Source organism: Saccostrea echinata, unplaced genomic scaffold, assembly GCF_033153115.1.
Source record: "Saccostrea echinata isolate AGI-Se365-2 ecotype Australia unplaced genomic scaffold, CSIRO_AGI_Sech_v1 ptg000030l, whole genome shotgun sequence".
Taxonomy (NCBI): Eukaryota; Metazoa; Mollusca; class Bivalvia; order Ostreida; family Ostreidae; genus Saccostrea; species Saccostrea echinata.
The window spans coordinates 16320406-16345284 of NW_026889779.1; the positions used below are offsets into that span (position 1 = coordinate 16320406).

The window sequence follows — 24879 nt, forward strand, 5'->3', positions numbered from 1 at the left end:
TGAGTAATATCATGTAAGGAATACTCTTAGTTTTCCGATTGATATTTGATAACTCCTACATGTAAATAATTGATTATTACATTATCCTCGGTTTTGTCAACTTGGAAATGATAATTCACCAAATATGAATGTATTATAATTTCGAAGGCCTCATTATTGCTAAATAGACATATCAGGGCATAGCCTGAAAGCGTATTTCCAGAGGGTTTTTAAAACTAAAATCCGGAACAAATACCTAATTTCCGCGATAGTAAATAGTTCTGTTGTTGTTGTCATTATCATTCTTGTAAATTTTTTTTTAATATTTACATTTGCCCCTCAATATCCACTTCGCCAATATAATCAAACCTAATACAAGTTTTTTTTTATTAAAGATAAACTGTATGTAGGGTTATTTCCACACCATGTTACCGTAAATCTGGAAATTTTTACGTCGATTTATTATTGCGAATCTATGTCAAAAAGCTGTTGATTAATTTTTACGTTTCAAAATTTTGCGAATTGTCATTGCCGCTAAAATTAAAAAGCACTTAAAAATTTTCATAACAGTTAATAAGTTACATTTGTATGCGTATACATACAATAAATTAAGCATGTACATACAATATTAAAATCTAAATTATCTCTTTCTTGGAGAAATAATTTGAGAGATACATACTGCCTTTCAAACAATCGGACGATATTGAATGTAGTGAAGGCACTCTTCACGCACGGATTATCACGGGTAATTAGCTTGTAGTATACAAACGACCACTGCTTACGAACACCGTTAACAGGATTAAAAAAAGACACCAGCTGTCAGCAAAATTTTTGTTTACATTTTTCGTCGTTGATTTATTTTTTAGAAAAATATTTTTGCGAATGCAATGCACGCGCAAATTTCCTAAAATTTATCTACAGTAAAAAATTCCAGATTTACAGTATTTTCGCCCTTTCACACTCGCAAACAGTTTTGCCTAGTTTTAAATTCGCCCAGTCAGAGCTCGGTTCAAGAAATTATACTGTATTCTTTGAACTCGCCACGTTTTAAATTCGCCCAACTGGGGCCAAAATAAAATTTTCCTGTATACAGTATTTATTTTCCCAAAAGATGGACTATGGTCTGTGAGATAAACAAGAAAAGGCACAAATAGGGCAGTGTAATTCAAAAATCTCAAGATTCACCAGCCAAAAAAATTGAAACGTGTGCTAAAGCAACTTCATGTAGTGAAGATTAAATTTTGTTCATATAATGTCCCCGTGTATTTGGTAGGAAAACAATAGGGGATTGATAATATTGGGGATATATAAGAATCATTATATCTAATGATTCTCACAAAACAATTGGTCCATGTCTAGTCATGTTAATATTCAAGCATCCTCAGGTAATGCAGATTCAAGTTTGTTCAAATCATTGTGCCCCGGATTAGGCTTAGGCTGAAATCATAATTCAAAGTTTTAAATAAGAAATCATGCCTAAAAGGAATACTTTTTTCCAGGAGTATAGCAGGGTCATACTGAATCATATAAATGTTCTAAGATTCCGAAGTAGTATTGATTCTAAACTTTTTTTAGACGAAAGGTTACAATGGGGCTTAAATCGGGGATCAAATTTTACATTATATATGTATAGAGGGAAAAATTACTTCTCCAGCATATACCCGTATAGTGTGATTTCACTTTGGTTAAGCTATGACCAAATGGAGCTGGGATGGACGCGAGGAATATGATCAAAATTGTTCATGCGGATAAGGATGTAAGAAAACTTTTAAAAACTGATTTCAAGAAAAAGCAGGACCAAAGTTATTCAGTTGAGAATGGCGGTCCTTGGACTTCTTGTTTAAGATAAGAATAAGAATTTTCTTAGAAAACATAATTAAAAAATTATTTTTTTTATCATTATTACGAAAAATATTTTTAGCAATACAAATAACTACATGTATAAAGACACACTTTACCTTGATGTTGTAACTGAACTGCAGTGCAACGTATAGAACTATGAAAATGTTAAATAAATCTCTTTACTATCAACTAATAACTATTACTATTTTTACTATTAATATCAGGTAGATTATTTTTAGAACTTTGATAATCTTGAACAAAGAAAAGATATAAATTTTGTTGGACATTTAGATTTATACATGTATAAATCAGCTTAAATAAGAGAAACATCTTCCTGTAAAATTAAAATGCATTTTCCACAATGAAGTACCGATAACGATGTTGCCTTCTTTTAACTGCATATTGTCTTCAAATTTGATTTAAGATATTTTAATGACGTCTTTTAAATTTTCGTATGAGAATAAATTTCTACGGTTAATTTCGTTATGATTGGATGATTAAAATAGATGTTTACACGTAAAAATAACCGTAGTAATAAATCTTCTTACCTCTGAGAAGGGAGGTTAATAATTCTTTACATATTCGTTGGTTATCCGGTTGTCTGCAAAAATCAGCAAGAGGAGAGAGCTCTAGAACAAAAGCAAGATCATAAAGTTTTTTTTTTTAATTTCATAATAGTGTTTTTTTTAATTATAAAATGAAATATAGAGATAAGGAACAGTATTAAAGCTCAGAGTCTATTTAGACAATACAAATAGGGAGCGGAGAAAACACGGGCCTCCAAAAACTTCAGAGGTGGGATCAGGTGCCATGAAGGATTGAGCATAAACATATTTCAAAACACCTTAAATACCTTGTGACTCTGAATATTTGACGTAGTTTTCATTACCTTGAGGTTGTAATTGCTGCTGTCCCTCTTGTACTACGTGTGAAACTGCAAGAAATGTTTGTTTTCATAACCAAAACAGATGATTTTGATACATTCATACTAAAAAGAACTAAATGTAATTGAACAGTAAAAAGAATCAAAAATCGTTGATTTGGTGTTTTCTGAGAACGATTATACACTGTAGCTTCGTTCAACATAATTAGGGAAATATGTTCAAAATTTCCTAATATAGCTCACCTGAGCCAAAAGCTCAAGTGAGCTTTTCTGTTTAAAGAAATTAAATGCCTGTCTGTTGATATGTCGTTTGACAAAATTTTCTAGCTCAAACAAGGATTAAATTCCGGCCCGGGCCATGATCAGTCATATTAAGATATAATTTAAACAATAATTTAGTACGAATAATCACAAAAGGAAATGCAGAATATATGGATATTTTCTGTAAGTTTTTTTTTAATGTTTCAACTTTTAAGCTACATGTATGCATTAAGAAAACTTACCAAAGTGTGTCCGTACATTTTTTTTCCTGTGTAAAGATACTAGTAAGCATTAACTGGATGTATAATAAAAAAAGTACATCGATTCATTTTTTATGTTGAATACACAACTTTAACATAGAATTTAAAAAAATTCTCTTTTATATACAGCAATCAAATGCTATCAATCATTCTGATCATAAATACAGTGAGATTATTTTATCATATGCCCATCATCTCAGTTTGACGAATTTACAGAATCTATTTATGTTTATTTTTAGTTTTTTGTCATATATCAAATCACGGATTCCCTTTTTATATTTTCAAATTTTATAGTGAGACAAATAATGCAACGTATTTTAAGTGAAATGATGACATTATTCATGATTAAAAGATATTATAACAAGGTCCTACATTATCTGAAATTAAATGTAAACGGCAATGAGGGGCAAATTAAGTTCTTGTAATCAGTTGTGAAAGCATCTATATAAACATCTACGAGAGAAAAAAACCCTTTCAAAAAAACCCTTTATATTGATATTAGATATTCACTGCTTCACTCAAATGTGGCGCTTAATTTTACATGCACAAAATGCCATCAATTATTGCTTGTTACTATGATGTTACCGTACATAAGAATGTCAATGTAGAGTTCTGATTAAGACTGTGAAGAAAAAAAAAATTAAGTCATCATAAGTTTACATTACTAAATACTTTTATTTGTTTTCAATTTATTATTAAATAATCACCATTGTTTAAGATTTTTTTCCCCTGATATTTATATGTAAAACATAATCTTTATTGATAAAATGAAAATTACAGTCATATATATATATATATATATATATATATATATATATATATATATATATATATATATATATATATATATATATATATATATATATATATATATACTCCGAAGTCGTCCAAAATTCCTTAATAATATTTTTAAAAGAACTTTTTTTGGACACTACAATCATTTTATTTTTTTATTTATGATACTCAATGATTCATGAATTAACTTTTATGTGTTTGAAACATTAACTATAAGTGAAGCATTCCAAAATGTTAATAGAATTAGAATGAATGTCTCTTTATAATATCACTTATAGTCCTTCATAGAAACAAGAGAGACGGGAGGCAGAGGATTACGAGGACGGACAGTAGACGTCACAGTCAGGTTCAGTGCCAGATGCATATTTCTCTTCAATGATGTGTCTGCAGTAAGTAAAATTATTTCTTGGAGGTTATTCTGGCCGTTAAATCTACCATAAAAAAGAAAACAATATAATGATACGGATTCTTTTTGGGATTTCGTATAAATTAGACATATAGGGTACATTCTATATCACTGATTATTCAGTGAAACTCTTCAAAAATTACACCAGAAAATCAATTTTAGCCACCTTAAAAAATTTCATTTTTCTGTTTGTAGATATCTAGTCATGTTCTAAAACGTTCTCAGATCAGATTGCTTATCCATTCGTTTACAAAGTACAACATGAATACCTTGTTTTGTCAGCATATACTTTTGGCACTTAATTTCGACACAAGTATTGGTACTGTAACTTACTCATTGACTGTGCTGAAAAATCTTTAATGAAGGTTTTTTCTACATCAAATTCCACGTTTTTGATAGTAAGGATAACAATCTTGGACGTGGACAAGATAGCATGATCATCTTTGGCTGTCCAAGTACAGTTTTGCTGCTGTTTAACTTTCTGTGGACAACGTAAAAGTGTCGATCCGTTGTCTGGAGACCTGTAAAAGATAACATGTTATCAATAATTTTCTCTATTTGAAAAGTCAGCGGATAGTTAGTAAACAATCAGAGTACAATAATTTTCAGTATTAAACTTCTTTTACTGGAAAACTGAAATTAAAAAATACTTCCCCAGCAGAAGTATGCACAAAAATCTAACGTGTATTCGGTTTCTTTTATAAAGATGTATATAAGGAAATATTCGCCTCCGTTTTATTTTGGCACCTTTTGCTCTATAGAGATAACTAACAAAACAGCATTTCCTTTAAGGAGGAATGCCACACCAAAATTTTTATTTCATTGATCTTTAAGACATCCCTGTTAAGTTATGGGTTCAGCATTAGAAAGGCCGATAATAATTAGCTCTTAATTTTTTGACAAGATTCCCCCCCCCCCCAATTATATCATAGAAAATGAAAAAAATTATTTCATTTGCCAATAAGATGCCTTAGAGTTAAAAATTTTGTTTTTAAGAAATGCATCATATGAATATCTAATAAAATATGGAAAGAAAAGCCAGATAGAAATTTGAATTTTTTACTTAAAAATTGTTTATGAAAATAAATACATTATTTGTAAATATTTTCAAAACCTATGGATAATGTATTCAAAAAACAAGACACGGCTGCAAGGGATATGTTAGACAATCATATTTAAAAAAGAAATTGAAATGAAATTTCGAACTGTTAGAGAAATTCATTTTTTAAGTTTTTGACAATCCCGATCTAAATTAAACTGATCCCAAACAGAATTTTATAGTAATTGGAAATAGATAACATTTTCACGAGTATTTTCCTTTGTTCATGTGTAATACGGGTTAAAAGTAATCGAACTTGACAGTCAAATAGATTTCTTAGTGGTGAATACATAAAGAAGGCAATAAATTATTACTTTATTTATTTTGTGTTAATTTTGTTCGGGATCAGTTTAATTTTGATCGGGATCGGTCCAAGTATTAAAATAATTATTTCCCCTAAATTTTCGCAATTTCAATTTCTTTTTTAAAATATGATTGACTAAGATGTTCTCCCTAGTTGTGACTAGTTTTATGAAGATTTTATCCAATGGTTCAAAAAACATTCACAAATAATATGTTTTATTTTCATAAATAAGTTTTTTTTTAAGTTAAAATATATATCCAGCCTTTCTTTACATATTTTATTATACATTCATATTATACATTTATTAACAGCAAGTTTTAAACCATAAAGCATCTTAATTGCAAATTAAACATTTTTTTCAGTTTCTCTGAAAAAATGCCCCCAAAATCGTGTAAAATAATTAAGAGCTAATATCGGTCTTTCAATGCTGAAACCATAGTTTTAAAGGGATTCTTAAAGATCTATTAAATAAAATGCTGGTGTGGCATTTCTCCTAAAGTTATACCATTTATTAGAATTTTACTTACATAACTACCGTTATATCGAGGTAGGCTGGGTGATTATATAGCCCAAGATTCCAGCTGCAGTAAAACTCATTTCTCTGTTCGTGTAATATACAATCAAAGTTGGTAATATCCCGCACTGGTTCATCTAAAAAACATATTTACCACATCTGTAGCAAAAAAGGTTCCTCCATACGACAAAGATTGTGAATATCATAATATGATTTTGATATTTTAAGTATTCCATACATCTGATGTAGAAATGTGACAAGCAAAATCGAGTTTTTTTAACAAAGATCTCCAACATAATTTGAAGTTAAAAAAAACTCCTAAGGTTTTGCAACCAATTTTGATTTTCAAGACTGCAGAAAAATCATATAAATGCAATTTACCTAGTAGAAAAATAATATTTAAATAGTGTGTAGAAATCCGCTGCCAAATAGACTCACCTTCGTTTGCAATTATTTGCTTTTTGATAAATAAAATTAATATATATTTTCAACTTACATTCAATAACAAGAGACACCGATTTCACAACACTCTTTAAATAGTCCTCCACATCAAGCCTCCTGCACAGATACGTCCCTTCTTCCTCAACTCTGCTGATGTTTTTCCGAAACAGTAAAGTTCTTTCTTCAACAACAAGCATGGTGTCCTTTGGTGCCTTTGTACCATCAAGTATATCCCACACTAGGATAGAGGCATTCAGACCAGAATCCTCAAACAAGGTGCAGTTTAGCTCCAAAACCTCATTTACTAATGTTTTAGGGTTTGTTGGAGTTATTACTGTAAAATGTTTATCATTATGTAAAGAAAATGGAATTCAGAACCTGTAATGGGCTTTATCTTTCAGACTGCTTTTAGTCTACATGGATATATAGGTTCTTAAAAAAATCATAGTTATTAAATAAGAATCTTTTTAAGTTATGGAAGAATGAAAATGGATAATATTTCTCGACTACTTATTTGCACAATATTGGTGATTTATTGTAATTTAGAAATGTAAACTTTCCATAGGATACATCTATATAATTACTTGATGCTTAATTAAATTAATATCTTATTATAACAAGACTTGCATTCACATCTGCGATTTAAAGCAGACAAATAGAACTAAGCCTACCACAAAGAGAGATGCTAATCATATATATGAAATTGATTGTTTATTTTAGAAATCTTAGCTGAATTTTATCTATATCTTACTCGAAAACCCACCGAAAACTTCAAAGAAGAATACAAACATATAGAACATATAACCTGCAAATAATTTCATGATAGAGAATTAATTAAATTTCCTTTATATTTATGTTTTGTAATGGGATATGTAGTAAAATGTTTCTAACTATTTAACTACATTGTGACGAACATAAGAAAACGCATTAAAATTAAACATTTCAATGTGGGTCGACTCATTCTATATTACAACCATTTTATTTTCAAAATTTTCGTATTTTTTTCAATTTCTAGTAAATTAACAATGATCAGAAAGAAAATCATTCTTCTGATAACAATTCCTTTCCAGTGCATTTAGTACAAGTAGTACCAAAAGCAATTAAATGGCCAAAATGTTTGATTGGTTCAATTGTTTGTATTCATTATTGTAAAATTTAAGGATTCTTTATTTTTTTTTTACCTCCGACATTTGGACCACCAAAGAAAAATGCTTGAATTCCGATCCGCAGACATGGACTAGAAATCACAAAAAATTGAAGCACAAAGGCAAAGAGTTCCATGATATTTGCTCCGATGCAGCTCTTTTTTTTTAACTGCAAGTTTCTTCTTCCTGAAAGCTTGTATATATTTAACCCAGTTTGTAGAAAAGAAAGGAAATAAACTTCCGAACATGATTCTAGGAATTACTTACAGATAACAATATGCATATGGTAGACCAAGCACAGTGGAGATAAAATCGAAAAATCTGGGTTATATATATGTATAACACACGTTTTCTGACATTCAGAGTTTATTTTTAAAAATCTGTAGAGCTATTTCGAAAGAGACTTTCAATTTATGATAGTACCAAGAATTTGCATACTTTTCTTCGAATTATATCCAAGGCGATGTGAAATTAATTCCAGAAACAAGAAATGTTTGTTAGAATGAAAAATATACACAAGAGGTCCTAGGGCATTAACGGTCACCTGAGTGTAATACAAACCTGTAAAGAATCAATGGACTTTAAAACAAAATAAACGATAGAAGGAGGTACATTGTTTAAAACATGAGATAAAGTATCACCAAGAATCAACAAAATAGTCTGGTAATCAGCAAGAACTCAGAAAGTAAATATATTTACTTGCTTGTATGTGCCAGTGCTAACTTCACCAAAATTAATATAACTTATGCACGATAGAAATAGGTCACCTTAGTAACTATAATGCTTTGAAAAATTGACGTTTATTTTTCGACATAGACGCTTTTATCTTCGAAAAAAAAATTTAATGTTTTGCTTATTTTTTTTGGGGGGGGGGGGGTATGCTTATGTTGGCACGACCATACAGTTTTTATGATTCAAATAGTTAATACGGGGGTTTTACGCTTTCAAAAAATGTATTTATTAGAAAGATAAATTTGATTTTTTTTTTTTTTTAGAAAAATGCTCGTTCAAAAATATGAAGAAAGAAAAATGAACTATATTCATGAAAATTTGATACGAAATATTGTTGCAATTGGTACCCATGGGAATTCCGATAGATTATTGGAAGACCTTTCTCAAAAAACTACAAATATATTGTCAATCAGAAATCCAAGCATCTTTTGATGTTAACTTCGAAGTACTTGTGTGTACAGTCAGAATGTTTTTAACAAAATAATTTTGCAAATGACCAATGACAAGGTAATTAAATTTTCGAGTTCCATTTTTATTGAAAATGCAGCTGTCTATGATGTCACAAAACCTGGACTTTAATTTATTGTGGGGAATGGTTAGTATAAAGTGTTAAAAAGTCGTATGTTTTAATGTTATTAATTTTGGTAAAAGTTTGTGATTTTAAATTTCTTTAAGTTCTTTGGAATTTCAAAGTATCCACATCTGATTAACACCACTTCTTGAATATATTATTGTACAGTACTTCTGAAGCTTCTCCTTCACAGATATTAATATTTTAGTGAGGAGTAAAGAAAGAGGCTTGGTAGAACATTTACTGGAGCCCGATATAAATCTTTGTTTGTAAGGATTTTTATGTAGTTTAGGAATCCAGTATTAGTATGGTAATTGAAATTCAACTTGATTGTTGGGAATATTGATTGAAAACTGACATAAGATTTTGAAGAATTTTCTCCTTAGAAATGGAGAAAAGTTATGGGTATAAGTTGTATTAGCACTTGCAGAATTAAAACCAGCCTCTCTAAAATACAATTAAAATAATGAACCTTACAAACAACGACAATGTTGTTACCCGCTTTGTCATGGGGCCAGTACAAATTGATCGAGTAATCAATCTAATTCTTTTTCACTTCTGAATTATTGAAGATCGAAGGATACTAAATGATTTTCATACATTGCCCCTCAACCGCTTAATGCGAGCTTTCAAATTCCATCTGATATTTTCAATCCATTCTGACAAAGTGTCAAGATCTTTTTCATGTTTGCCCCATATCATCTCGCGTAATCTTCCAGAGAATTAATGTTATTTATGAAATTATCACACTAGTTGAATGATAGGGGTTCCCTAAATTTGGCCCTTTTAAAATAAGTGATTTAAGGTCCTCGTTATTAACTATATTTGCGTACCAGTAATGACGTGTCCTGCAGGACCATATAGTTGTAGGTTGAAGAACATGAAAGAGTTGGAGGATAATGTTTCAGATGTTCGATATCTAGACACAGTAGAATTGGGGCGGGGGGGGGGGGGTATTTTGTAATTAAAAAGTTTGGAAGCATAGTCGATGTATATTTGTAAGAAATACAAGATGTGGACTTCAAGTATGGTGGAATACAAGACTGGAGCCTTTTGTGATTAAGAATATTACTTTTATTAACAGCGTCAATTCCTTTGTTGGCAAAATGAAGTTTAAGGAACAAACGATTCGTTTGAGCAGTATTTTCTTCCGTACACGTGGCGGTCTAAAAATAATATGATTGACAATATCCATAATCACAGATTTGAGCCTGTATTCTGGTGTCGAAGAATCCAAATGTGCACTTTCCTTGACTTTTTCAAATAAACTTTTTAAAACTTTCAAAGAGACAGAGTAAAGTTCTGTGCGAATGTGATGACTTAACTGTTTATGTACATGAGGTAGTAGTGAATCAAAGGGGACATCGTGTATAAGGTTTATTGTAAGACCGATGTGCATGACGTACTATGCTTTACTGGGTATTGTTAAAAATCAAATTCATATTGTTACACTGTCGACTTGAAAGATTCTCAACACTATTGAAATTATCATTGCTACCATAGTAAAGGCTGTGCCTAGTTTCCTAATCCAGTATTCTTCTATGAAAAATTCTCGAAGGGACGTTTAACAAACAAACAAACTTCCAGTTCTAAAGATATAAGCTGTGACAGACAGACAGGCGCCGGGTGATCCCTAAGTGTCACAAAGAGCAGTTAACCTTACTCAAGTCTTCTAAAATCAGGCTTTTGGTTCCCTCAGTTGCATTCACATGTGCATATTTACCTCTCTTAAGAAACGAAAAATAAGATATTTGTAAATCATTTAATGCAAAAACAATAGTGTTCGTACATTCCTTATTAAACATTAAGATTTTGAATTTATCAGTGTTAACTTCCAAAAGTTAAAACATGGTTAAAATGATTGAAACATGGATCACAAAGAAATGGCTTCTAGGGTAAGCAGTAAAGGCTACAGTCTGACTGGGTGTCTGATGCATACGTTTGGCGCAATATGTGTTTACACTTACTGCAAATCATCTCTGGTATACCGGTCTTAACTAAAAAATTAAAGATAACTTTATGTTAGATATTTGTTTGGAATATTGCGGAATTTTAGCATTCAAAATACTGATACATAAAATTTAAAGATCAATTAGAGTAATGCATACATTTATGAAACAACATGCATACATACCTGAAATATTCATTCGTGAAATAAGGCGGTCTAGTACCAGTTGTAAATTTCCACTGACTGTCAATGATGTAAAGGAATTTTGAAAATTATCAATGATCTAATTTCAAAATAAATTTATAAATTAAAATATCATTTTTTTTAAAATGACTTGTTATAAAGTATATTGTTGGAATTTGAAATGGAAAGGGGTATGTATTTAAATACCCCTTTTCATTTCGAATTCACAATATATACAAATTTGTAATCTTTATTAACCATATTCATAAAGGCTTATTTTGTTTTATCTTTAATAAACATTTAATCAAAACACATTCATCACCTTATTTTTATGACTAACCATTGTATGATCAATTAAAATACTAGTATTCTGCTTGGGAAAAGTCATATTATTGGTAAAGTGCAAAATATCCAAGCATTTGTGTGTGTGGTTTGTCTTAGAACCAGAAAAGTGGTTTCTTTTAGTGTTTCAGTATGACAATGCAGTTTTATAGCAGATAAAAGATATTATGAAGACAAATGAGAAATCTTTCAATGGATATATATGAGTTGAAATTTAGAATCATCAGTTGTATATGTATAGGATCTCCCGTGATATGTAGTTGGATATGATTTTTATCCAACACGTGTGTTTTTTTTTTATCCCCGAGCCTTTTCGAGGGGATAAAAACACACAACGAGTTGTATCTTACTACACATCATGAGAGATTCTTTTTATCCCATGTTTTATACATCACTATCAATATTTTACACTATTTTTATATAGGAATCCACTTCGTTTTTCCTTGATCACTTTCACTCAAAACCCATGGTGACGTCACAGCAGTCGGATATGAAAAATATATCCAGTGAGTAATATCCACGGGATAAAAGGGTAAACATGGGATAAAAGGATTTTTAGTGTATATAATTTTTTTATGTGTTTAATTACCTGTTTTTGTTGTCGAAGTAATTAAGCTAGGCGAAGTGGACTCCACAGAACGGAGGCGTGAAATAAGGTGTTCTGGATCCAGTTCTTTACTACCAGATCTTACTGTCAATGGCAAAGTAAAAATAATCAATGATCTAAGGAGAATAAGGAGAATAAATATAAAGATTGGTCAGTTTATCTAGGTTCTGTTATAACTTGGTACAGGAATATTTTAGACATAAAAATACTCACTTCGAGCATTAGACAAATTACATATAAAACCTGCAATAAAAAGTTTAAAAAGCAACCTCATAGTGAATGAAAATGACAATCAAAATCGAGTAGATTTACTTTCTTTTAAGAGACTGTGAACCAGGGGTTTATATATGATATATATTGAAATCAGTTGGGTACGATTGTCAATTATAGCTTTTTTTACAATGAACCATGACCCATAAATAAAAATAAATACATTGTCAATATTATTCAATATGATTTATCTTTAATCTAAGTTATAAAAAGGTAAGTTTCTCATAAAATTCAATGTAAAAATATTTCTTATACAAAAAATACATAGCGTTATTTTAGAAAAAGTGGAATTTTGCTACATAAATTTGAATCAGATTTTGTTCTACCTGAATAATTGCTTTATTGTAGTGAAACAAAAACATTATTTTGACATTAATATCGCAACATGTGTCAATCAACTAAGACAAGGACTAGAATTATAAATGTCATTGATAATGAATGCCTGATATACCAGACATTTTCTTTTTTCCCTCAGTAATTATAGATATAGAAAATCCGATGACATAATGTATTGAAATGTATGGTGCGATTTTAACATAAAGTTACATAAAAATTACATCATGGGATTTTCCTGCTTATTTTTAGATCTTCTAATTCGTATTTGCGAAATCATTTCTCGCTCTGTTTCCTAAGGACAGTCATTCAGTTAAGATGACAATAACTAATTAAACATAATAAATTGCCTAATTTATGCAGGAAATTCCAAACGTAAATATTTGTATACGTATTCTCTCTTGATGTGTATATGTACCTATGTGAAAATAATAGGTCATTCTTACATTTTATCTTTGTTTATTTTATAATTCTATGAATTTATAATGTATAGGTTTGTAAATATTGCCTTTGATATGTAACTGAAAAACACTGAAATAATTTAAACTAAGATATTCTTAAATGGTTTGTTTTTGCAAGAATTAAGGTTCCTGCAACCAAAATAAAGGTTAAAGTAAACTCAAATAATCAGTCCGAATGTACTGGATTTAGAGACTCAAAGCACAAGTGAAAATGCATGAAGAAATGCTAAAAAATAAAGTAAGGAGGCAATTTCATGAATGTATACAGATCAAAAAATAGTCAAAAACAAACGTTTCTTACATTTATCTTCATTATTAGAGTTTTTGAGAAACTATAATATTTCTTTATTATTCTCGAATAAAATAAATTTAATATACAATACTGTGAAATCACCAATTTTTGTGGGATTCAGATTTGTTGCTTTTGTGGTATGAAGAGTCCCTCGAATTCCTGTCCTCCACGAAATGTAAAATTTCAGATGTAAATAACTCAACACTTTGTCAACCACAAAATCAAATTCCCACGAATAAACCTTTATTTTTCCCTCAAATCACAAAAATTTAACCCCACCAAAATATGTAATATTAAAGTAAATTATTTTAAACAATGAATCTTTAAAAACATGTTGTAGCTAAGAAGTAATTTATTATTAATTTTTGTGTAAAACTAATTATTCGTTTATTATTCAATCAAAAATTTTAGAATAAATTATTTTAAACGATGAATTTAAAAAAAAAAATGTAGCTAACAGTAAGAAGTAATTACTTCTTTGAACTTTAAACAATTAAAATCTACTCCCCGAGGCCACAGTAAACATACGTACTGCCTAAGGCTGCACATTTATAAGACTGATCATGATCCTGCTGGTTTTAAGAAGATTTTTAAAAAAAAAATTCTGTATCTCATGTAAAATTTCGATCCCCTACTATGGTACTATTCTACCCTTCGAGACCATGATTTTAACAAATTTGAATCAGTATAGCCTGAGAATGCTTGCATAGTAATATGACTAGTCATGGTTCTGATGTTCTTGAGGAAAAGACTTTAAAAGGTTTTTCCTATAGATTTCCATGGAAAACTTTTATTCCCTTTTGTGGCCCAATCTCCCCTCCCCTCCCCCCTCCCCCCCCCCCCACCCCCCGAGATTCCTGGTAATAAATTTCTTGGATATCTTTCGTACAAATTGTTAGGCCCATTGTATTCATACTGAATTGACTACGGTTCTCTCCGTTTACCCGATCATGACAAAGAGCACACAGCTTGTGTGACTCGTCGACAAGGGATGCTTACTCCTCCATGGCACCTAATTCCATCTCTGATGTGTTAGAGGTCCGTGTTTGATATGCTCACAATTTGTTTTGTTTCAATGTTTTGAAGCTGATTACTGTTTGTAATCTTCATACTTCACTCTTCCAATAACTGTAGGCAAAGATTATTTTTTTCGAAAGTTCATACAGGGGGATCTGCTTGAGAAAAATATATTTTATTTATTTTACTCTTGTGATGGGTTAAAGAGCGATAACTGAAATATCAATGCAGATGTTTAGCTTGTAAAGGCGATTAGTGCTTAATACGCCTAGGAAAGTTAGAATGGATTTAACTGCTATATATATAACATATATTCTACTAAGTTCTTGCTTTAATAATATTGCCATCAGTAGCATAATTATAATATTCCATGGTCTGTTTGTTAGTGTCCTATATAATATTTTTTCTATTTCGATCCATAATAGGAACTAGTGCTCTATATATAAATCTTGCTCACTTCGAGATTTACCGAGTCAGGTTCCATGCCTGTGCAGGATGAACTGCTATATAGAATATTGAGAGAATCAGTGATTTCCAATCTAGATGGCTCAAACCTTAAATGAATTTTTTTTCTGATATAAACTTTCACCAATCCAGTTCAGATGAAACACTCTTCGATGAAATTTGAATCTTGCCTTTGTAAACGATCAGAGGAAAAAGCGGAACTGTCACGTCGTCACTGTCGACCTTACAGTAAGGCGGTCATTATAAGTACTACTTGAGTAAACCACTACTTCTCTTTGCTTCTTTGCAATTCTGCTGTAAGTTAAGTACGTTTTCCCTAATTAGTGAAGTATTTATCGATAGATTTCCGGCTTAATGTTAATGTTTAAGCTTAACATGGTCGGAAAAGATGGAGATCTTGACATTTCTTATTACTTTGATTTTTATACTAAAAGGTAAATATATTGTAAGATATATGATCATTTGTATATTTTATACATGTTATTTAATATTCTTTTACCCTTTAATAAAATGTCTTTTGAGATTTTAGTTTTAAATAATTAAACTCAGTGATTTTTCTTCTCCTTTCAGTACACGCACAATATGAAGTCTTCACCAACCAATTTCCTTGGGTAATAGCGAAGTCTAAATGTGAAGATAAGAAAGGAAATTTAGCAATATTACGAGCGTCATCAAGAATAATAAATATCACACAAATAGACGCAAGTCTCGAACCAGACACCATGTACTGGGTTGGTGGCCGTCTTCACGATAATGGGTGGAACTTCTATGACAATAGGTGTACAGAGAACTCAACAGGTACCCACAAAATTAATGTTTATTGTATGAGATTTTAAAATAATAACAGTAATAATAAATCAATGATCCTGCCAGCAAAGAATGCCTTTTATCATACGATGAATTCATTACCAATCTGAAATTAAAGAATTAATGAAGGATAACTTCTGTTCAAACAGATATTTTGAAGGAAGGTTTAAGGAAATAAAAAAAAAAGAGCGCTTTAAAAATTTCGGCCCCTATTGGTCTCCTGGATGAAAATGAAAATTCCAAAAGTTTATTGCACACCTACAGGACACAAACAATCATATTCCGAAAAATGATTAATTTAGCTACTAAAATGTAAGAGTCTGGGACCAAAGCTTTTTTTTTTTTTGATAGAAAAACGGTGTTTTTGCCGCCTCCAACTGGCCTTCAAGATGAAAATGAAAACTTCGATAGACTGATTGATTGCACATCAACAGGACCTGGCTCTGATGTGGTTACAAGTTCATTATATACGCACTTTCTATAGAAGATTGGGGCATTTTGATGAAATCCCGGTCCCTCTGTCTAACTATCTCCTTCCTCGAGTTTCTCTTACCAGTACTTTTGAATTAGAATTCGTTTCAAGGTTGTGTCCTGTAGATGTGACATAAAGTATCAGAATTTCAAGTTTTATCTGGATGTCAATTGGGTTTGAAAAACGATGTTTTCTGCAAAATCCCTGTCACTTTTAAGAACTCACATATTTTAAACACTAGTCAAATAACCTTTTGGAAATAATCGGTGCTGACATTTAGATGTGAAATAAAGTTTTAGAATTTTCATTCGAGTGGCCAAATAGAGGTCTAAAAACGACGTTTATGTGAAATAAATAAAAAGCAAACAAATCGATTCGTAGACCCCTCTGAAATTTTACGCAGTAGAGAAATCATCTTTTGGAATATGCCATAACGTGTCCTGTAGATGCTTGATAAGGTTTCAAAATTTTAATGTTCATCTAGAGAGCTAACTGGGGACCAAAAACGACTTTTTTCAACAAGTTGCCATTTTCTCAGAACTCTTCTCAGATGTTTTAATAAGTGGAAATATATGTAGTTCCTACTAACAAATCGAATTTTTTTTTTTGAACATCAACATGTGTATTAATTGCATGCATTTATTTATCGGAGTTTTATTAAAAAGCTACTACTTTATCAAATCCACAATAATTCACAGAAAATATTATCAATTTGTTGTTTGAATTAATAATAACTAATATGGAAAATTCTTTACACCGATGCGAAACACATAAATTTAGGTATAATGTTGTATTTTTTTTTCTTATTCAGAGAATGAGGTACCATCAAAAGAAGTTATAATATACAAAGGTTGCTTTCGTTCTTCCCTTATTAAAGGAGGATTTCAACTTCAGAATGTCAACACAAGAAATTGTTTCGAACAATGTGGGTGGAAAGGAACAATTGGTTTATATGTGAGATTTTTTAACAATGAATCCAGGATATATTGCAACAGTGATAAGTCGAGTAGTTCTTTCAAGAACTTCCGGTTCTTAATCTAATTCTTTTATGCTTATGCCTTCAATTTTGCTGTTTTGATTTATAACTATATTTTAATAAATAATTCTCTAACTTATATTAAAAATGAGAAAGAAAAAGCATAAATAAATGATGCTCCTGGAAAAAAAGTTTCATAATGTGATAATCTTATTCAAAATAATAATGGCAGTCGTCATTTCACAATTTTTAAGTCCTTTTCTTTTTGTAGAGTACGATGTGCCTATGTGAACACCATTTACACCAGCTAACAAGATTGTCGAATGATGAATGTAACATAAAATGCACTCATTGTAAGAGCGATACTTGTGGAGGAATAAAGGGTGTGTCCGTCTACAGTTGTAAGTGATTAAGTTCTTAAAATTGGGGATGATTTTTAAACTTTAATGTCATAACAAAGAAATAACAGTGTTTGAAAATAAACCCAATTTGTTGGGTTTTTCTTCGTTCGTTAATACATAAATTGAGGATGAAAGCTTAAAATCTGTTCTATGGAAAAGTACTTGGATTCACTGTGAGATATACTGACAAAATTGCTATTGAATCAGCCACTACTTCACCAAAATAAAATTTGTCAAAAAGCAATTGTGGATAAAGACAAATTCGTCTAACTTTAGAGAATAATTGATTTGAAAACAATATTTTAAAGTGGTTTTGTTTTACAACAATTTTCAGATAAAAGGAGTCCAATTGACAACATATCCAATGACACAACCGGGGAAATGTGTGCTTACGTACAGATAAATCAGTCAGGAGCTAGAAAAATGTATCCTGCAGACTGCTTTACTCACATGAAGTATATATGTCGATTTGGTAATGGGTTTTTTTCTTTGCTAAATAATATTTCTTATTGATTTTTTTTCAGTGTTGAGCTTTTCTCAATTTGTCTTAATATAGCAATATTACATCCTCTTCCACTGAAACTTCTTCAAAATAATTCTGTTTGATTTCTGAGAACCCCTCAGAATTAAAGCATTATGGATCGTTTAAGTGCCTTCAAATCAGCTGAATCTCTTCAAATATGCAATTATATCAAAATCCATGTTTTATTCCTTTGTCACTTTGTATTTACTTGAAAAAAGAGATACCAACCCTTTCATGTACATGTATATAGAAAATATACACATAATGCACACTTAAATGACATTTACTCAGATGACAAAAAATCCTCTGATAAGAATGAAAAAAAAATGACCTAGTGTCCATTGTAGACCCATGATTGTAACTTGTTATTATTCACTTTCAAATCACAAGGTCAATGACCTACTCTTCATTTTTTCTTATACTATGACCAATAATTTCTTTATTAACAAAATATAACACTTAACAGAAAACTCTTTGGATAATGAAATATAATGAAAATAAAATATAAATAATTATACAATTAGAGTTTGATCAATAAACTTGGTAATTATTCCAGTCTTAATTTCCTCTGTTGATTTTCTAAATTTTAATTTACCCATTTCTAATCTAATATTACAAAAATCTGAATGAAAAGAACTCTATATTATTTAAGCCTTAGTATACTCTAATTGCCCTTATTCTTCTTGTATTAAAATTATATGAGGTCAATGATCACATCCTTGAGATATGTTGTCTGGAATGCTTTTTGTTTAACTTTTTGATATTCTTCATTGCATGCCATTCAATTGCTTGGAAATATATGAGCTTTAACACATGTATTATTTGCAAAATGATGTCAAAATAGATAGAATCTTAACTTTCAGAATAATATCGCAAGAAAAAATATTTTATGAAACAATAATTTTTTTAAAGAATTAGCCCTAATTTCATCTGTTTCACCATAAATTTATCTTAGTTCTTGAATATTTTCTTCAAATAGTAAAACATTGATATTGATATATTACATGCTTATATTGTTAATTTGAACAATTTTTTGATTTAGGATATCGTACATTGTATTAATCTCTTTCTGTCAACTATAAAATCCTGAGTAAACCGTCATCCCTAAGATGATGCTTTAGTTCAAAGCTGTCTATATTTCAATCTATTTTTGATATTATCATCTGTTTAGTTTTTCCTTTATCTTAAGTTTATAAATACTCACATCTAACTTTAATTTGTAGACAGTGATGCATATTGCGGACAAACAACACACTGTTTCCGGTCATCTTTCACATCTGACACTTGGTCCAAGGCCCGGCAGACTTGTAGGGCTCTAAGTGGAACCTTGGCCTCTACAAACATTAATGGCGACCTTCCTTCTGGGAAGTTCTGGGTAGCCATTAAAAAGGACGTCACGTGGAGATGGCTGGATGGTAGGACATATAGATTTGTTGATTCACTAAAGGATTTCCTTGTATGATATTTATTATTGTTCAATCGAAAGTAACTTGATTTTGCTGAATACCCTTTACATTTTTGTAATAATATTGACGATTTTTTGTAAGACTTAGTAACCGAAAGAGAATGAACATTTTTGACGTCACCTTTAAAAATTTACATGAAAATTATATAAATCTGGAACAATTGTTTTCATTTTTTTTTTTTTTTTTTGATAAACCTAAAAAGTAGGAATAAAATACACAGCTAAACAAGAGGCCCAGGGGCCACATCGCTCACCTGAGCACTCTGGCTAGGAAAAAGCAGAAATCAGTTGAGTCTTGAAAAGTTTTGATATAAAAGTGGTTCGGGGGGGGGGGGTAATTTGAACTTGAATCTATACTTCAAAGGGATGCTTTTGAATTAATATGACAAATAATGGCTATGCTGTTCTTAGGAAGACAATTTTTATTGATATATCTTTTGTATTCCTTTGTATAACTATGATCCCTTGTTATGGCCCCTCTATTCTCCTGGGGGGGGGGGGGGTTCATGATTTGAACAAAATTACCTGAGGATGCTTGCATTTAAATATGACTAATTATTGCTTTGCTGTTCTTCAGAAGAAGATTTTAAAAGGCTTGCTTTTTCCTATGTATTCCTATGTAAAACTTTGATCTTCTGAAGAACAGCAAAGCAATAATTAGTCATATTTAAATGCAAGCATCCTCAGGTAATGTAGATTCAAATTTTGTTCAAATCATGACCCCCCCTCCCCCCAGGAGAATAGAGGGGCCATAACAAGGGATCATAGTTATACAAAGGAATACAAATGATATATCAATAAAAATTGTCTTCCTAAGAACAGCATAGCCATTATTTGTCATATCAATTCACCTTTTAAAAGGCTTGCTTTTTCCTATGTATTCCTATGTAAAACTTTGATCGCCCATTGTGGCCCCACCCTACCCCTGGGGGGTCATGATTTAAACAAACTTGAATCTACACTTCCTGAGGATGCACCCATAAAAAAACCAATCATTGCTTTGCTGTTCTTGAGAAAAAGATTTTTACAAATTTTTCCTATGTATTTTATGTAAAACTTTGATCACCCATTGTGGCTCCACCTAACCCCCGGGGGTCAAGATTGGAAACTTGAACCTGCACTACTTGAGGATGCTTCCATGTAAATATGACCAATCATGGCTTTGTTGTTCTTGTGAAAAAGATTTTTACAGATTTTTTTCTTATGTATTCTTATTTAAAACTTGGATCGCCCATTGTGGCTCCACCCTACCCCCGGGGGTCATGATTGGAACAAACTTGAATCTACACTACCTGAGGATGCTTCCATAAATATAACCATTCATGGCTTTGCTGTTCTTGAGAAGAAGATTTTTAAAGAGTTTTCCTATATATTCCTATGTAAAACTTTGATCGCCCATTGTGGCCCCACCCTACCCCCGGGGGTCATGATTGGAACAAACTTGAATCTACACTACCTGAGGATGCTTCCATATAAGTTTCATATTTTCAAGCACAGTGGTTCTTGAGAAGAAGATTTTTAAATGATGCCATTAATTTTTCATGAATTCATGATTATCTCCCCTTGGAAGAAGGCGTGGCCCTTCATTTGAACAAACTTGAACCCCCTTCACCCAAGGATACTCTGTGCCAAGTTTGGTTGAAATTGGCCCAGTAGTTCTGGAGAAGAAGATGAAATTGAGAAAAGTTTACAACGACAACAACGCCGACAACGACGACAGACAACGGACAAATTTTGATCAGAAAAGCTCACTTGAGCCTTCGGCTCAGGTGAGCTAAAAACACCAAATAGTAAAATCTCCCTATTTTCTAGAGGAACATTTCATTTCCTGATTTCTGTCAACAGCTCAAGTAAATAATAGATCCTGAACCATCTCTGGTCAAGATGCATGCAGTCATAGGGATAAATGTTACATGTAGCATCATGTCTTCCACTTCAATTATTCTATAAAAAGAAATAACTATAGTGTTTCTTTCGTAATAGATACACAGTGTCTATGAAAAGAAAACATTTCTATAGCTGCAATGGTGTTGATCACATGAATTCATTATACAAATAATACCTTGGCAATACTTCTTTTGCAGACAGCACGATTTCTTCCTCTCAGCTCTCATTGTGGACAATCTCAGGCGGATCAATCAACAGATCAAGGGGAAATTGTTTGGCCCTCCGTGTTTCAACCTCGGACCTTGCTGAATTAACGACCGCGGAATGTGATAGAAAACTAAACTTTGTCTGTCAATATGGTAAGTGAGATGATATTGGTTTACTGAAAATGATGTCTATATGCAACTAAAAAATAAAGTTCTCCTGTTCAAGTGCAATCGGTTGGTTTATATTTTAGGAAATTACGAAGATGCACCTTTCTTCTCAACTTCTATTGATCTAAATGTTATTGTCAATGACCCAAGCACGTATAAAAATATAACAAATCAACCTAAACCAAAGAGAGAAAAATTACTTCTAACAAGTAAGTGTGCCGGTAAGTTTTCACTAGTTTCCATCTATCTTTTCTCACTTTGATGATCCATTTCAGAAATAACCAGTGCTCTCCTCTGACTGTATCATGTTTTATTTTTTTCCCCAGTTCTATATCTTGGAGCTGGAGTGTTGTCTGGAATGGCATTTGTGTTTGCTGTAACAGTTTTCGTTTACATGGCAAGACGGTACGGATGCATACAAACACTTGGTTGCTGTTTGATTAAAACAAAATCAATACTTTCATGCATCCATTCTTAGACAATTAAAAAAATATGAGGTTTCCACTGATCTTTTCTCATTTTAGCTGTTGTGTGAATTCAAACTCAGACTTCAAACCCCTTAAGTCCTATAAAGAAAAGCCAGAGATTGTCCACTGCAAACCAATCGGAGAGTGGCGGGAAAAAGTAGAAATACATCACGACCCGAGGACAGATTGTCAAAGAAATGAAGAAATATTGGGAGAATGGTCCAGAGAGGGAGAAACAATGGGAGACTGGCATAGGACCGAAGAGAAGGTTGGTAAATGGCAGAAAGGTGGTGACCTAGTGTATGACGTACCATCAGAAAATCGACATGAGGCTCTCTTCAGAGAAAACCAGCGTATTATCAAGCAGGGTTCTTGGAGACGAGGGAATGAAATACAGGGAACACGAAAATCTCACAGTGGATCCTGGAGAGAGGGTCGCCTGAAAGAGCGGCCTGTCATGGGTTGTGAAATTCTAAACACCTATCCCAGTCAGGAACGAGACTTTCGAGATACTAGTTATACTATCCACAAAGTCCAGACCGAGTATCATAGACGCCCGAAAGAGAATGGAAGCACTGTGATAGACACAGACTATCAGGAGAGAGATCTAGATCTGAGATTGCGCCAACCGATGCCACCACCCGGAAATGACGTATTTTTGGCTGATACGTACAGTTTCCCTCTTACCAACAGACAGTCCTCGGTTGAAGTTCCTATGGATCCCTCCGAGTTGTACGCAACAGTACACCGAGCTGTATTTAAAGACGAAGAGAATGAAGACCAAATGGTTTCATTAGTTTAAAGAAAACAACATTTTCATGCCTTGTATGTACATGTATACTACATGTATTAACTTTATTTGATTCAATATGTGTATCTTTATGATTGATGAAGTAGAATGAAATACTTTCAAGTTGGATATTACACATTGTTTTGTTTCTTTCAGTAGGAATACAAGATGTCGTGATATTTGATATTCGTTAAAGATAGAACACATCACATGTAATACGGAAAGAATATACGGAAACCGTGTGCAATTACATAAAATGCTCTCATCAATTCAATTGATGTGTGTATCAAATCAAGGCAGTTATTCTTCCCATGAACTGATTTAATGCTCACATCAATTCATTATGGGGAGTGTCATTTCAATTGAACAGTTCATTACTTGAATCATGGATATGTTGAATAGAAAATATCCCTACTTAAATAGTTGTTCTTTTAAGAATGGCTGCGCGCATTAATTGAATGAACAATATCATTAATTAAATTGCAGCGAAATAATTCAGTTATCCTGCGCAATCGGCATTAATTGAATTATTGCTCTCTTCCATTTAATTAAGGCGTATCAATATTCAGTTGTTGACATCAATTTATTGGAAGAGCGCAACAATATCCAATTACTACGCGCATCAATTCAGCAAATAATTTTATGATATCATCATGCTCACAACAAGATTCACGGCGCATTATTTTTTGTATTTATTGATTTTATTTTATTTTTAATAATTTATTATTATGATTACATTTTTTTAAAAAGGAAAAAGATCTGTAATTGAATTGTGTGCTTCAAATGGATTGATTCAGGTATCTTCAAATAATTAAAGATCTTTTTTTTTTTTTATTTTTGACACTGTTAATTTGGGGCTCCGTATTTTAATTAATGTACACATATCCAGGTTACTGCACTATGATATTCATACTACCTGCAATCTACGTTATATCGTGCAAATACAAGTATAGGAAATGTAACTTTTCTCCATTGGCCATTGCATGCATGGTTACATTTTAGACAATATTACATGTACATGTATACTAGTGTATACGTAACACCTTTCTTACATTTGGGAGGATGGGGTTCTTTGGTGAGCATTCTCCTAAAACTTTTCAATTCTATTTTCAGCTTGTTTTCTTTCCTGTCAATATAATTATGCAAGATGTTATAATGCTGTACAATCATGGTAAATTGCCGCAAAGTATGCATAAAAAAAATATGCGCAAAAAGTATGTTGTCCAATAAGTGGCAAATATACCAGAGACATAAATTACGTTACGTATGTCTCTGCCGGGTTGGACCAACAAAATGCACTAATGACTGTAACTGTTAAATATAAGGTGGTATATTGAGGAGTCTGTTGATGATAAAAAATCTGACTCTTAAAAAATTGTGATTTTTATATTTTCTATGTCATTGAGTTTTGCGTGTTTGTGATGGTCATTTTTCCGGATTTTTGCTTGCTGTTTTGATAATCTCTAACATTATGTAGTTTAGAAGCAAAGTCATAGGAATGTTTTACATAGATACACTGTAAGGCGCTTGATTAAAAAAAGAAACCGACATAGATTATTTTTATTTT

The 24879-nt window shown here is 31.6% G+C and overlaps 2 protein-coding genes across 3 annotated transcripts; one reads left to right on the top strand and one right to left on the bottom strand.

Annotated features, from left to right (window-relative positions):
• Positions 1-4258: 4258 nt before the first annotated feature.
• LOC133196448 (uncharacterized) lies at positions 4259-7140 on the bottom strand. The gene is made up of 4 exons (XM_061332341.1): positions 6840-7140; positions 6357-6480; positions 4760-4947; positions 4259-4451 (listed from the first exon to the last, which is right to left on the bottom strand). The coding sequence occupies exons 1-4, from the start codon at positions 6979-6981 to the stop codon at positions 4420-4422; spliced, it is 486 nt and encodes a 161-aa protein (XP_061188325.1). The 5' UTR covers positions 6982-7140; the 3' UTR covers positions 4259-4419.
• An 8294-nt stretch (positions 7141-15434) lies between these two features.
• Positions 15435-23412, top strand: LOC133197407 (uncharacterized). 2 transcript variants are annotated; one of them, XM_061333425.1, is made up of 10 exons: positions 15435-15584; positions 15721-15948; positions 17241-17383; positions 17677-17806; positions 18141-18278; positions 19553-19744; positions 21879-22040; positions 22139-22276; positions 22382-22460; positions 22580-23412. In XM_061333425.1, exons 1-10 carry the CDS (start codon positions 15539-15541, stop codon positions 23322-23324), a joined length of 2001 nt encoding a protein of 666 aa, XP_061189409.1. In that variant the 5' UTR covers positions 15435-15538; the 3' UTR covers positions 23325-23412. The 2 variants fall into 2 exon arrangements, with proteins under 2 accessions (XP_061189409.1, XP_061189410.1); XM_061333426.1 differs by having other exon boundaries at positions 22139-22264.
• The last annotated feature ends 1467 nt before the right edge of the window (positions 23413-24879 follow it).

Coding starts and splice junctions, on each gene's coding strand:
- LOC133196448 (XM_061332341.1), bottom strand. CDS start 6,981: ATGCTTGTTGTTGAAGAAAGAACTTTACTGTTTCGGAAAAACATCAGC. Junction 4,948..6,356: donor CTCGATATAACGGTAGTTAT/GTAAGTAAAATT, acceptor TATCTTTTACAG/GTCTCCAGACAACGGATCGA. Junction 4,452..4,759: donor TTTTTCAGCACAGTCAATGA/GTAAGTTACAGT, acceptor TTTTTATGGTAG/ATTTAACGGCCAGAATAACC.
- LOC133197407 (XM_061333425.1), top strand. CDS start 15,539: ATGGAGATCTTGACATTTCTTATTACTTTGATTTTTATACTAAAAG. Junction 19,745..21,878: donor CACGTGGAGATGGCTGGATG/GTAGGACATATA, acceptor CTTCTTTTGCAG/ACAGCACGATTTCTTCCTCT. Junction 22,277..22,381: donor TCTAACAAGTAAGTGTGCCG/GTAAGTTTTCAC, acceptor TTTTTTCCCCAG/TTCTATATCTTGGAGCTGGA.